Source organism: Aulonocara stuartgranti, assembly GCF_965226115.1.
Source record: "Aulonocara stuartgranti genome assembly, chromosome: 6".
In the NCBI taxonomy this organism is placed as follows: Eukaryota; Metazoa; Chordata; class Actinopteri; order Cichliformes; family Cichlidae; genus Aulonocara; species Aulonocara stuartgranti.
The window spans coordinates 5764551-5779728 of record NC_138944.1 but is presented as its reverse complement, the minus strand read 5'-3'; the positions used below and the strand labels follow the sequence as shown (position 1 = coordinate 5779728).

General features: G+C 41.6%; 1 protein-coding gene across 1 annotated transcript; it reads right to left on the bottom strand.

The window, feature by feature from the left end:
* Positions 1-287: 287 nt before the first annotated feature.
* Positions 288-14159, bottom strand: card14 (caspase recruitment domain family, member 14). Its single transcript, XM_082536521.1, has 20 exons — positions 13827-14159; positions 13426-13563; positions 13015-13340; positions 10997-11152; positions 10778-10897; positions 10359-10484; positions 8041-8190; positions 7834-7953; positions 6772-6872; positions 6259-6314; positions 5780-5840; positions 5117-5333; positions 4918-5044; positions 3231-3471; positions 3056-3119; positions 2829-2949; positions 2506-2670; positions 1952-2070; positions 1563-1678; positions 288-932 (listed from the first exon to the last, which is right to left on the bottom strand). The coding sequence occupies exons 1-20, from the start codon at positions 14038-14040 to the stop codon at positions 725-727; spliced, it is 2946 nt and encodes a 981-aa protein (XP_082392647.1). The 5' UTR covers positions 14041-14159; the 3' UTR covers positions 288-724.
* Positions 14160-15178: the final 1019 nt, after the last annotated feature.

The following is a 15178-nucleotide window of genomic DNA, read 5'->3' as shown; positions in this document are numbered from 1 at the left end:
CAATGTCTTTTGATATTGTTTAGATTTACTGCTAATACAGGTAATACACTGCTCAAAAAATTAAAGGAACAGGCTGTTTGTGACAAGCTAAACCAATCACATGATGCTCTGCAGCTGTGCTTAATTTCAAAAAAACAAACAAAACACCTGTAATAGTGCCCGGCGTGCGCTGTCTCGACAAACAACATTCACTTATCTGTACTTACAGCACTTCATTTCACACTCGCACCAAAGAATGCACCATCTCCAATGAAATCTCACTTTGAAACTCCACGTGACACAACAGCTCAGATTATTATTATTTTATTCTAAATCAAGGGTGTGACTTACAAAACACAGCATGTAAGCAAGAAAACATAGAAAATGAAAAATTATCTACATTTTGTACAGATGCAGTAAATGCAAGCGTGTGTTTCATGACAAAACCTGTGTCTTTAGAGGACACTACACATGTTTGTTTTAAACAAATAAGTCAAAAAAAGGAGGCAGCGTAAAACACGTTTCTCAGTAAGTAATGCAGCTACATGCACACTAAACGGTCCTCCAGTTACTCATAAAGTATCACAGATACATACTCGTGTTTACAAAAAGTTTTCTTGTAAAGCTTATTTATCCATTTAATATTAATGTGTTTTTTCATGATCCAGTAAACAAAAAGCCCTTAAAGAAATTTCCATTATTTACATAAATGCTCTGAGTTTTTCTTCTGTTGCCTTTTCTTGCCCTACCACAGGTCAGGCTCCACCCACACAATCTTCTTTTGCTCCTCCCAGATGATGGTGCGCAGGCTGGTCAGCAGGGAGGTCTGGTCACACCAGGATTCTGGATCCACGCTGTGATACAGACACGGCAGCTTGTCCAGCAGCGGCTCCTCGCTCCTCGAACACGCCAGCAGCTGCTCCTCTGTCTGACTGTGACGGTGCAGCTTTGACCTAACGTAAAAGTTAGATAAATAAACTATAACCTCCTGCTTTTATGAACTTTTGTATTAACATGAAGTAATATCAACACATTTCTTTACACTTATTTATTTTTCTAAAAGTCGCTCACATAGAATAGGAAGGAAATGTTTTTGCTTTAGACTTGCTGATATTGTTTGTACATACAGTTGAAGTAACTGATCTGTAAGTATGACAAAATGTGTTTACTTAGTAGGCATAATTGCACAACTGGCCTGGGCTCTTTATTCAACAATAAAAAAAATCTGGAGCTCAGTGGTTGAGCAGCTGATCCCTGATTTCCTGTCTCTGCTATTGCTGCACTAATAAAGGTGAGATTAGTTAAAAAAGGAATTTTACCATTAAACTCTATACATGAATACATCAGTCCCTTTTGTATTTTGTTTTACTTGTCTGAAAATATGAAGTTAAATTACAACTCTAAGATATTTGTGAATGAATCTGTGTGCCATGGAGTCTAACTGGAAAAACAAGGAAGGTTTTCTGGGAAAAATGTTGACTCATTATTTTTGCCCAGCATTCTCTCGCTGCTTACAATCGGAAGAAAAATGTAATATCAGAAGCATGAGGTGGCATTGCGTGAGATGAAGAAGACGAATCTACCTCAGTTTACGTGCGCTACGTGCAGACTGGCCAATGAAGATGATAATGGGGAAGATCTCAGAGCGCTGCAGCCGGCGCACGCAGTCGAGGCCTAAAGGCAGCACGCAGTGGATGCCCTGCAGGTTATGAAGAAATAAATAAAATTAGCTTAAGTGTGATTTAAGCGCAGTGCTGTTACATGAAATACATTTTAAAGAATCCCTGGCACTGTGATAAAGTAAAATACTGGTTTAAACCTGATGATGGTGCTAAAGTCATCAGATAACCAAAATGTAAGTTTTACAACATAAATCTCATTCATATTTGTACAAAAGTTGCGGCTCAACTGGCCATCATCTGTTTAGCATTGCACACAGTTTGTTGACCACAGCTTCCTTCTTTGCTCTGACCTTCTTCATGACCTTCTCGACACTCTGCAGGGTGTAGCAGCGGCTCCCACCCTGCTCAACCTCCTCCAGGATCTCAGACCTCTGGAGCTGGGCTGCATGCTCACTGGAGCTCAGCACCTCTGAAGCAGAGAGGAAAGAGATTATAACACACAAGATAATGCTGTGTATTATTGGAAACACACATTAAATGATTTCGTTTGGTGTAGCCTGTTATTTCCTCTAAATATTCTACGCCTATGTTGCTGTAATGATGGTAAAGATTTACACTTTATGGCTGCTGTCCTCCTTTTATTGATATTTATTTCCTTCCTGGTTTACAGTAACACACAAACTCCATTGTACAGTATGAGACCGGTTATTTACTATGCTTCCATTACAGCATGAAATCGTAAATAGAGTGGGAGGTGTATGAGCAATCTCGCCCATAAAACATGAGTCAGCTCAGGAAACCGTGTCCCTCCCGCTTATCTAACAATTTGTCTTCAGCTGTTTATTCTGTAGCCGAGATTCACATAAGATTTCATGTCAGCTTATATCGACAGAGCATTTCTTACCAGGCTCACAGAGCTGAAAGCCCTGCCAGCTGGCCAGCTTCTTGTCCAGGATGCGTCCCAGCACCGAGGGCAGCAGCAGGACAGGCCTGCAGACAGGCGGATAGCGTGGCGTCACCAGGGTGTAGGGCATGAGAGTTACACAACTTTTGGGTGCAGATGTTGCATCTGCAGTGGAAAGAATAGACAGTGCAAATGTTTATATCTCACTAATATTTCCATAGATCTCTTTTTTAAGTGCAGTTAAAGCTGAGATTCACTGGCTGTTTGTAGAATATGAGGCCCCGAGTAATTCTGCTGTTTTGTGACCACTGGGGTTACTGTACTTGATTCTGCACTCGCGCTCTTCTCCTCCTCCACGCTGACCCACAGTGGGTTCCTGCCCTGGCGCCCAGTGCTGACAATCCTCACAGTCTTCTGTGTATTCTGGGTCATCACACGCTCACCCTGACGAAGCAGAAGAATATTCCCAGGAGTTAATTAGGGGAAAGATGTAACTTGTGAAAAAAACTAAACAAAGCAACAAAAACCCAGTGCTTTAGTTTATTCTTACCTTTTCAGACTTCTTTGCTTCAAAGCTCATATCCTCAATAGCTCGAATCAGAAGCCGCTGTGCCCTGTGACATCAAGAAATCAGTGAGTAGTGATCTGACTCCATTCTCGAATAATCTGAAGAGCGCACAGTTGCCTTTTGTGAACCTGAACTTTTCATTCATCAGTGCACCAACCTGTAATAATTGGGAACAGTTCCGCTCTGGAGGTCCAGCTGCTGACACGGGTGAACGTGACTGGCGTGCCACGAGTCCTCGGTGCCGGCGGGCCGCGTGTTCGTCACATGCAGGATGTCGTTACAGGACACAGCCAGGGTTCCTCCGGGGCCGGCAGGGAGGGACATGTTGACACGTACGTAGAAGGAGTCTCCTGATGATGTCTCACTGCTCTGCAGCTGTTGCAGCAGCGCCTCGTAGTCTGAGCAGACAGAAGAGGACGTTAAACCACTGGACTGACACTCTGCAGTACACACCATGTGGATGATATTCAGAACTGATGTCAGTTGCTGTACATGCTCTACATTTCATCCCAGAACTAACACAATGTCAAGTTTAAAGAACAATATACTTTCATGGTAACTGTACTTTATTACCTCCTGTGCTTAATCCTCACACCCAACATAAGCACAAGCCTTACCTGTAAAGATGCGTTTATAAAATTCACAGATAAAAACTAAACCTATACTAGACCTTATTTTATCAGATCCCCTTCAAAGCTCGTCCCGTTTTGATCACTTACACCTGTGTGTCTGTGATGAGGGCTGGAGCTTCTCCAGAGTAGCAAAAACAGCACTCCTTCAAACTGAACTTCCTTGAACACTCTGCTCTCCTCGCGAGCAATGATCCACGCAATAAAAATTAAGATTTTACTCGATAGTTTGAGGGTCATGGTGAAAATGCAGAAGTGGTCAGAAGTGGACTGCCAGGGTGCAGTCACTAAGTAGCATCCAAGCCAGAGCGGGCCAGATGTGCACAAGAAGACGGGGAAATCAAATCAGGTGTGGTTTCTGAATACATGAGAACTTTGAGTTCATGTACATGCATAAAAAATCTGCTGAGAACATTTAAAAGACCAGTTTGTGATGCAACGCGTGAAGGAGAGGGAATAGCAAACAAACAATCATTTTATTATGTCAACCATGCAGGCCCTGCTTTTTTATTATGTTCTGTCTTCGGATACGTGCCAAAAAATGTGGTTTACTTTTTCAAAATGATAGGTTTCAGAGCTGAATTCTTTGCTTGACGCAAAACAAAAACACCCTCATGAATGCAGCATGTTCACCATATCCAGTTTCTACTTCCTCATGTCAGGCATCCTTTTAATGTCAACCAAAGCTGCCTCCTTCCTGAAGTCAGCTGTAACCATAAAGTCTTATTTCACGGCTACGCGTGTAAAACAAACACAAAGTATAATACAGTACTGCCAATACTCTTACATGTTTATGGGCATTTTTACAGCTTCAGTAAGTTTAGATAATAGTGTGGAAGAAAAAAATAACATAGAACAATTTGGCTTCAAGACTGCAGACAAGTCATAGAGCGAGATCTAACATCTCCACTAAAACGGCATATAAGTGATTCAAGATGAGACTAAAACTTCATTTAGGCTTTGCGGGAAATTTACTTCCTAACTTGCGTAGCAACTGGAAACTCTTTTTATCCCTATACCGCAGCCTTTAAGTGGTTGTGGTATGCGCTGACCCGACATGTAGTCACATTTCTCAGGAGGCACGCCAAGCTACATAGAAGGCTGCGATGCAGGGTTACAGTAAAATGGTGTTCCGGTTATGGTGCAAGTTATATGGAAATCTGACGCAATTCGTGTGTAAGTTCTCGATGAATCAGTACAAGAAATATGACGTACCATCTTGCCTGGGGCGGAGGGAGAGATGACAGATGCCTGCAACCTGGCCAAGAGCCCACATGGCTTCCTCTAAAGTGGAATCTTCCAGCACCATCCTCAGAGCCTTCTGATTCTTCTCGTACTTCACCTGCAGACCAACAGCGTTTTCACAACAGGTGATAAGGAGAAAAACTGCTTTTACGCACACATTTGCACCTACCTCCACTATCTGAGCCCCGGGGCTGATGCCAACAGTGTGAGCTGCGCTGCCTTCAGTCACCTGATGCACAAACACTCCCGTCTTATTGCCCCCCACTACTGCCAGCTGGCTGAGGAGCGCCTCACCCTGGAAGGAGATGCTGAGAACTCTGCCACTGACACGGATCGCTTTTGGACGAGAACGCATCAGGAAGGGAGGGACTGAGGATCTTGACAGGCTGACGATGAAAAATTAGGGAAGTTATTCAAGCTATTTAGCAAATATTGATCACTAATAATTACAAATAATTCCTGCACACTGGGATTAGTAGAAAGTGGACCTGCTCTCCTGGACTGATTTTGCTACAGCAGTGCACACTAACAATATCCGGTTATTTGTAGAGCACTTTTTTTTTTTATACATGGACATATGATCCCAAGTTACTAAGTGTAAGAAGTAAGTGTGGAAGAATGCGATCTGAGACACTGAGGAGGTTTTTTATTGTGGTGTAAAATTCTCAACTGTTGAAGAGTTGTTTTCACTTCACCAGCTAGTGATCAACAATGTCCTGTATGCCCTGTGATTAATAGCCTGCATTAGATTTATGATTGGCCTTAAAAGTGTCCATACCCTTTGGGCAGAGTAGAATCTAATTCTATTTAAAAATTCGTGTCACTGTCTCACCTGTGAGAGCTGGACCTCCTACGAGAGGAAAGCCCGAATGTCTGCATGCTCTTGTTCACCACTGGACAAAAGAGAGAATGTTTAATGATTGGACATCACGGTTGTTTCCCAGGAAATAATGTGTTGGGGTTAATGTGTCACTCTACGTTGGCAAAGATACAACAGGGGACAAAAGCAAATGAAACTCCCCTCAAACAACAGCTATAAGGTAAAGAATGTACTACAATAATAGAGAGAAAACACCAGTGATCAGATGATCCCCTATGAGAAATATGGAGAATAGAGAAAGCACTTGGTGACAGTGGGAAAGAAAAACTCCTTTGTAACAGGAAGAAAAATCTGGCAGAACTAGGCTCAGGAACGGGCAGCTATCTGCCGTTCCAGTTGTGGGTGAGAGCAAGAAGGAAAGAAGGTCTCGTTCTGATATCTCTGCACACATATACAGTAATTTAAAGAAGAATAATGCTTTCAATACACACCGCTGGGGAGCAACACAAAGTCGTCCAATAGACTGTCAGTCTCTGCTGCCTCTGAGCTACAAGAAAAAAAATACAGACAAGTGCCCTTATCAGATCCAACAAATATGGATGCACACAACAATGACGGTATGCATTTTACACTGAGTTTACTTCGCAAAGAAGCGTGTGATAAATGGAGATAATGTCTACAGACTGGTTTGGTGGGTTGCTATGACAACAGCAAGACACTGTGACAAGTATATAAAGTCTACTCAATTTGTGATTTCAATAGAACTTCTGTGGCTCCTCAACAAACTTGTGTTCTTTAATTAGCTCTCGATTGCACTTTCTTTCTTTTTGTGTTGTAAATCAATAATCAACCTGAAACTGTGCCATGATATGAACACAGAAAGGAATGCAGAGTTCAGCAACACTGCTCATTCATCCGTTCTGGTGAAATGTTTCCCAAAATCTCATAATGTCAGTAAGAAATTATGAGATTTTGATATGCACTTCTAGGAAACACAGGCATACCTGCTCTCTGCATACAGAATTTCCTTCCTTCGGCGGAGAGAGTCTGGACTGGGAGGCTCAGCGTTTCGGGACCGCATGCTACACGTAGCACCATCTTCACACTACACACACAAGCCAATATACACGGCCAACACAGACACAGAACATAAAATCATGACTGCAGGAAAAGCGACAGTATGTCACAAGTGTGTAGTTTGAATGAGAAAGCAGGAACATACCACTCTGTGCACTGCGGTTAACTGATATGTCAGGGTTTTTCATTATTAATCTCAAGAGCAGTGCTATCAGGCTTTGATCACACATGATGGTATTTGAACTCTGGTGGTTGTCACTAGTGACTGGTTTTGTCTCCATCTCACCTTTTTTCCCACTGATAATGTGCCAGCACCCAATTTAATATTGGTTGCATGCAGTTGAACGCCATAAATAAATAACTTTTTACTCATGGCGAAGAGTTGCCACTATAAAACTGTTGGGTGCATTGTTGGAAGCACTAACAGAGACTGGTAGGTGCATCCTACAGATTTTGTCCATTTTAGAAATGAATCTAACCACCCTCTGCTGGCAGTGAGTGGAAGAAAAGAGGGATTTGTGTTGATGTGCTCAGGTGTGGTTCTTTAGTCACTCTTACTGTTTGCCTGACCGGCCACACCTACTCTTTGTCTATTCAGCTTGGCAGCTGTAGATTTCATCCATTACTCACTGCATTACTGAGTCTACTAAAGTGGCCACAGTGTTCATCAGGCCGCTAGACAAGAAGCCCTAGTTTCTCTTGTTGCTTTTTGTCTGCACTGTTTTCTTTGTGCCTGAGATGACTCCTTAGAATCATTCCAGGCTACAAAGCAAAAACTCCTCAGCCACTCCACACGTCAGCCAGCCACAGCCTTGCCTCCACCTCATCTAACTTCTACGAGTTGACCCTAATCCTCGTGACTGTATTAACTCTATTCTTTGAAACTGGAGAGCTGTACAAAAACATCAGATTTAAAATACGTGATTATATTATTACATGTGGGGAAAAATTAACAGAGCATTTCACAGCTATTTCACACACTCACACACCTCTGAACTGCAGGAAACCATTGAAGGATTAATTGCATCCATGCGGCAGAGTCTGCGTCGAGATGATACGGGGCATTCATCACTGCTGGAACTCAGACTATCCCAGCCGCCCTCCGTCTCCTTAGGGTAGACATGAAATTAGTCAGTAATAGCATTTTCCTCTAAGTGTTGTGCATACGTGAGCATGTGTGTGTTTAAAAAATTTACTTCGGAGCTCTGGTGCAGTTCTGTAGAGCTGCACTTGGTCTGTAAGCTGAACACCTTCTCCTGTAGCTCCACCAGCTGGCACCGCAGGGTGTCCTTCTCAGCCAGGACATGTGCGATCATGGCCTGGGCCTCATCCCTGGACTGATAAGCCTAGAAGCACATGAATGATTAATAATAATAATAATAATAATGGATTGCATTTATATAGCGCTTTTCAAGGCACCCAAAGCGCTGATTGACAGTTATTTAAAACCGTTTAGCTGACTGTGCATGAAACTACTTTGATTCTTAGTCAGACACACAGACCCAGCTGAGCCAAGTTTAGGCCTCTGTTTGCTGAGATACAAAAGTACATACTGGCTTGGATACAAGCATGTGGTATGCAGTCGATTGTCAAAGCGGCGCCAACAGCAGACAACGATCTATTTTTCAGCACCTTTCAGCAAACACACCTCTGGAACAATACTCGATGGAAGCTTAAAAATAGAAGTACTGTGTTTCCAAGTCATTGTGAGTAATACATCACTCACTTGAAAAACCTCATATAGATATAAATACCAAAACACAACACTTAGAAATGTTCTTTATGACATCAAGTTGATCGGTTTTAAATGAATGATTAATATAATTATATTAAATTATTTATAGTTTTTAATGAAATATACGGTATAATTCAATTTAATTCAATTTTATTTATACAGCACCAAATCAGAACAACAGTTGCCTCAAGGCGCTTTATATTGTAAGATAGACCCTACAATAATACATACAGAGGAAAACCTAACAATCAAATGACCCCCTATGAGCAAGCACTTTGGCGACAGTGGGAAGGAAAAACTCCCTTTTAACAGGAAGAAACTTCCAGCAGAACCAGGCTCAGGGAGGGGCGGGGCCATCTGCTGCGACCGGTTAGGGTGAGAGAAGGAAGACAGGATAAAAGACATGCTGTGGAAAGCATCTCTGTGGTGTTCCAATGGCACACTGAGTTACTAATTGATTATTAGGAAAGCTATTGTCCAATTATGTTTTAAATCACCACCAGAAAACAGGAAGTGAAACAGGAAGTGGGAGACTTTAAGGCACAACCGGGCGAGACAAGAGTATCAGAAGCTCTAGTTTGGGAAACAGCTTTGTTAAATAGTTAATGCGTCAGTTATATTTTTCAGGTGTGTAAGATATACTTTGATCACGCTCTGATAATTTACATGAAAAAAAAGTTCTTATGTTTTGGCATTTTCAGACAGTATTCAAAAACTGGGGAAAAAAGGGAGAAAAATCAGTGATTTAAAGAGTTTCCATCTGGGCTAACCTGAACATAGAGACTTTTAATGTGATAAACCTGCATTTGGTGACAGAGTTTCTTACTGAAACACTGAAATGGACATCTGTATGCCTAACATGATTCTCCAAGGAAATACTCGTAGGAATAGGAGCATTTTTTTATCCTCTTTGCTTGAGAATACTTGAGATACTTGTTATTAAAACTCAGAGGAAATGTTGTGCGCAGCGTCAAATAAATACAAATATACATATACATGTAGAAAACAAAGCACAGTGAGGTAAAGTAAGTATTTTTTGTCATTAGTTGATTGTCTTTTAATTTTTTTAAACAATTTCAAATTACACTAGATTAAAGTTTTTCTTTAAACAACAAGCAAAGCCAAACTATAAGCAGTGTAAGTCTGAATATGTTATGCCTACAGAAGTAGTTATATAATTGAAGGTACTGTCTTGATCTTAATTATTCTGTGCTGTGGAACTCCAACACCTGCATTCCTCGAGCTTGTGTGTGCGTCACACCATCCGCTCGAGACTTGTCTAACAAATCAAATTCCTCTGCTTCAGTGAAGCAGTTAAATGCTGTTAAATGCAATCTGACAGTTTTTAGGGTGTGGTAGAATTTTTTAATTCATTGTTTTCAGAGGAAAGGGTTCAAGTTAATGACAGCTGATGTAAAATGACTTTAAAGTGGATCATTTCTTCATGATGTTTTCATGTGAAGGTAAGAACATGTTAGAAAAAAACAGAATACCGCTCCTTTAAAAGAAAGGTATTATTTAAAACAGAGAGGCGCGTACACTGTGTCCTTTATCAAAGACACATAAACACACACCTACGCACACAACAGACAAGTACAGAAGAACGGCGTATTATCTGACACTTAAAGCACTGAAACAACGCAACAATGAACCAGAGCAAAACCGATGCTCTCCGTAAAAGTAAAGTCTAAAACAGAAAAATGCAGCTTGAAAATGTTAATTAATTTGTTTATCAAATTCAGGAAAGATTGATTAGAGGCACCGTCGTCAATTCCTTACCTGGTCTCTCTCGGCCTGGAGAGCTTTCATCTGGTTCTGGATCACAGCGCTCTTCTGCTGGTGCATTTTGCAGTCCAGAGTCAGCTGTTGCACCTGGAGGCTCAGAGACTCGTTCTGATCCAAGAGCTGACAAGTACACGCATATTTTGCCAATTTAGCTTCAATTTTAAGTCTATGTTACATTAGAAAGTCAATTATTATATAAAGCAGTATGTGGTATTCATGGTTTCATGGTTTATTTATATTAGTGTTAGGTAACAATAACTCTCCAAGTAGCAGCTGAATACTTTTGCCCATCATGGTGCTGAGTGGGAGTCTGAAAAGCTCACTTTCCATCAGAGATAACTGGTTGAATTTGTGTGACATTTCCTGATCCGGTTACTGTAACCACTGAAGGAAAAAAAACAAAACAAACACACCTTTTTTTTGTCTCTGAGCAACTGTTCGTTCTCCTCCCTGTATGATCGGAGCTGCTCTGCTAGCTCCACCTGACTGTCTATGGCCTCTGCCAGGTCTTGAGCCAGGATGTCCTGACGAGCCTGATGCAACAGGAGCAGCAAATAAGATCTCACCTTCTAAAGAATATGAGTGAAAAAAATGGTCTATATTAAAAAACAAAAAAGAACAATTGCGCTCACGGGGTCTAGTTTTTCTGCCTTCGCCAGCTGGCAGCGCAGGCTCCTGACTTCATCTTGCAGCTGTGGTGACTCAGGACAAACAGACTTGAGTGACCGCTGCCTCTGGAATTCATTCTCTGCTTGGGCATTTTGTAGCTCAGTCTGCAGCTGATACACCTGCCACCACACAAGACAAACAAGACTTGAGACACTGTACATCTAATTAGGTGTTTTATGTTTTTTTATAGTCTGTGGTAAGAAACAAAGAGTGTAAATCAGTAAATCTGAGACACTGGAGACAATTCAATTAAATTCAGGAATTAGATGACCCCCATTCCCAGATGAGCAAGCACTTGGTGGCAGTGGGAAGCAACCATGTTCAGAGTTTACTAGAAACAAAACAAGGAGAGAGAGAAGCAGTGAAGGGAAAAGAAAAGCTCAGGGCATTATAAGAAGCCCACAGCAGCCTGAGACTACAGCAGCAGAACTAAGGGAAGGTTCACAGTCGTCTGATCCAGTGCTAACTACAAGCTTTTTGAAAAATGAATGTGTTAGGCCTAATCTTAAAGGTAGAGAAATCCAAATTTGGAACTTGATTCGCAGGAGAGAGGCCAGGCTTTGCCTCCTATTCTACTTTTAAATACCCTCGGCTTGACTATGTGAGGACAAGGATTTTAGATTCAATGATAGAGATGCTAGTAAAGGAGAAATATATTCAATTCATCAAATGACTTTGACCAGCTGGAAAACAACAGAGGTGAAATGACTTTGACAAAACAGTTCTGATGATCTGAAGTCAGTTCTGATATGCTTGCATGATTGAAGTAAACAGGACTCTTTTCACCAAGTTCTCTGTTACCCATCAGCTCAATTCAGTTTAATTCAATGTTATTTATCCAAATCAAAACAACAGTCTCCTCAAGGTGCTTTATATTGTAAGGTAGACCCTACAATAATACATACAGAGAAAAACCCAACTATCAAATTATCCCCTACAAGCAAGCACTTTGGCGACAGTGGAAAGGAAAAACTCCCTTTTGACAGGAAGAAACCTGCGGTAGAACCAGGCTCAGGGAGGGGCAGGGCGATGTTTTTTTAAACAAAAGTCTTTTCAAACATGAATATCTACTGTCATAAAAAAAGTTCTCTCACCCAACTAAACAATGTTTCTGGGAAATATAATAGAAATAACAATTTTGTTATTTAGAAAAAAAGACTTTTATGACCACATTCAAAATGACCTTTCATCATGCCTACGTACTGTCTCACACAAAAACAGCAGCAATTTAGCGCTATACTTCTCCAAGATTTGGAGACTTGTGGGAGGAATAACTGCAGATACTGAAGTAGCTTTACAACACCTCATATGTGCAGTTTAGAGCTTTTGCTGTGCCTTTAGAGGAAACCAGTGAAAAGTCTTTTGCAATATCCTTTTGTTTTGAATCTGTAGAGGTCAAATCTGAAGATTAAAAGTTTAAAGAAAAAAAAAGATAAATGCATTCATGACAGTGTAACCAAATGCAGCATATAAGAACTGTGGAGCCTGCTTGTTATCTTTGCTTGAGGATAAATATGGCAGCCCTTTCTGCAGGGAGGACAGAAGGACTTTGATTTTGAGTGGATGGGTCAATCATTAGAGTACAATTTAAAAAAGGAAAGTGTGACATGTTACAGAAGGAAAGATCCTGAACACTTCCCACTTTTGCCTTTCATTTGTTCTGCCTGGTAACTTAAACCCCATAGCTCCTGTATATAGCAAAGACTTTTTGCTAAATACCTATCTCAGATTACTTGTGAGGTGTCACTTGAGTCTGAGTCTCAAGCGGGAGAACATTTACCACAGCAAAATACACAACTTTTTTTCAGGCTGTGAACACAAAACAAAAAAAGCATCCCTTGGCACTGTCTAATCCTTTCAAGCTTTAATTTCACTTCTTTAACATCAGCCTTTTGAGGATTTTCCCCAGGGATGACAGCTTTGAGACTCAGACAGAAGGTCTCCTGCAGTGAACAAACAGACTCTAATGACATCCGCTGACCTGAAGGTTTAGCTCGTGGAGCCGCCCGTTCACAGCTGATTTCTCCTCGATTGCTGCTGTGTAGCGAATATACAAGTCACACTTCTCATCCTTCAGCTTGGTGACTTCACGTTGCAAAGAGCACAAGTGTCTCTGGATCCGTTCGTTGTCGGTGCGCAGGGTTCTGGACTTCATCTCCTGCTCCATCATCTGACTGATGTCTGCCTCCAGAGAGGCGCAGTGTGCTCTCAATTTGCTGGCCTCGTTACGGGCCTCCTGCAGCTCTTTCTGCATCCCTGTGACGGCTCTGACCAGATACTCAGTCAGCTCTGAGTATTTTATCAGGCCTGAAAGAGAGTGCAAGGATTGCAGTCAGCAGAACAAAGAGAACAAACACATCCATAAGACATACTAAGACTTTGAGCCACTCACCACTGAATCTTGAGGGCTCAGTGCTGGGTTTGCGTCCAGTCACCTGGGTGTAGAGTGCTGGGTAGTGAATCATTAAGCTCTCCAGCAAGGCCATACCACCATTCTTTCCCTGGGTTCTCAGCAGATCCAGCATGTGGCCTAGAAATAGTAGATTACAATGAGACTTCCAAATTAACCTTTGAGTTAATGTCATCAAGCAACAGCAGCGATGCAAATAATCACAATTCTAAATCTGAACAATTTTGTTTTTACAGATACACCTAAACTCTGTCAGTGTGACATGATGATTTTATATGTTGCTGCTACACTTTTCTAAGTGGTTAACTCAGCAGTCTACTGTATCATCTCATGGACAGAGTTTCAACTGACTTTAAAATCTATGAAAACAATGAAAATCTCACTCGTTCTCATGCAGCGGTTTGTGAGGTTGTGGCAGGAAAGGATCTCGTCCTCGTCCATCTCACTGAGAACCCTGGCCTGCCTCAGGTACGGGATCAAGATGCACGGCCGCACTCCTAGCGAGATCCGATGGCGGTTGTCATTAATCAGCTCCCACAGCTCCTCCTCACCCATCCCTTTCAGGTCTAAATCCTCGGGGACACATTCCTCCGCCATGCTGGGTCTACTGAGTGTGTTTTAAAGCGTAATGATGTTGGCTGCCACAAAGATGACAGCTCTCAGTGGAGCAGGTGGACTGAGCACACACCTTTTGCAGCCAGAGCAGCGGACTGACTGTAAAAGGAAAAAACTGTTCTATAAACGTGTCAGGCATTTTCCACGCCCTGTGGGTGTTTATGTCCAAGTGCTGGCGTGTGGGCGTGCAGGAAAACCTGAAAGACAAGCTCTCAAGGATTCGACTCACAGGCTGATGCAAACTGAGTTAAAGGACACAAAACACCCACACACATAGTCACTAACACCCACACAAACACACACTCAAAAACAATCAGTCAGTAAAGCCATGATTAATGCCCATCTCTTATATTTACCCTCTGGGTGTTAGTAATGTTTGTTTACCCTGAACAGCTAGCTCGGTGTGTACTCGCGCCACACACAGGAGCCCCTCTCTCTGTTAATGAGTGAGGCAGAGATTTGTTTACTGAAGAGCGCCTATGGCACTGATGAACAGAGCCTATCGCTTACAGAGAAACGCTGGATGCCATTTGAGCTCACCTTAATAATTTCTAATCACATAAAAGCAAACACACACCACACACACCGCAGTGCTGACAGGAGCAAACACTAAGCGGCAAAGTGCAAAGTCCTGTGTTAAAGAAGGAAATAAGCTCAGCTGTGGTCAACACAAGGATAATGCCTTCCTCGTAATAATAGCTAGCTTACAGTTCTTGTGTGTGAACTTACTGTCAGCTGTATTGTAAACTGTCTATGCAAACAATTGGAAGACATCAGGGCAATCTACTGTATATATATACAAGCATTAAGACAATGGAGGATGTCATAACCAGTGAACTCACCAGGTTCAAACAGGATAAATGGGCATGTAGGCGTTTTCTAAGAATGTATTTTAACTGCAAAAGACATTAGATTTAAAAAAATAATTATAACAACAGCTGAAACATAATGTCAGCTTAGAAAGGGACCGACAAACATCTGCCAGTAAACTGTATTTTTTTTTAAATTTATTATTAGTCCTTTATTTATCCAGGTAAAAATCTCACTGAGATTAAAAATCTCATTTCCAAGCGAGACCTGGCATCATGGCAACAAAAGTCAAAATACATGTACTACCTAA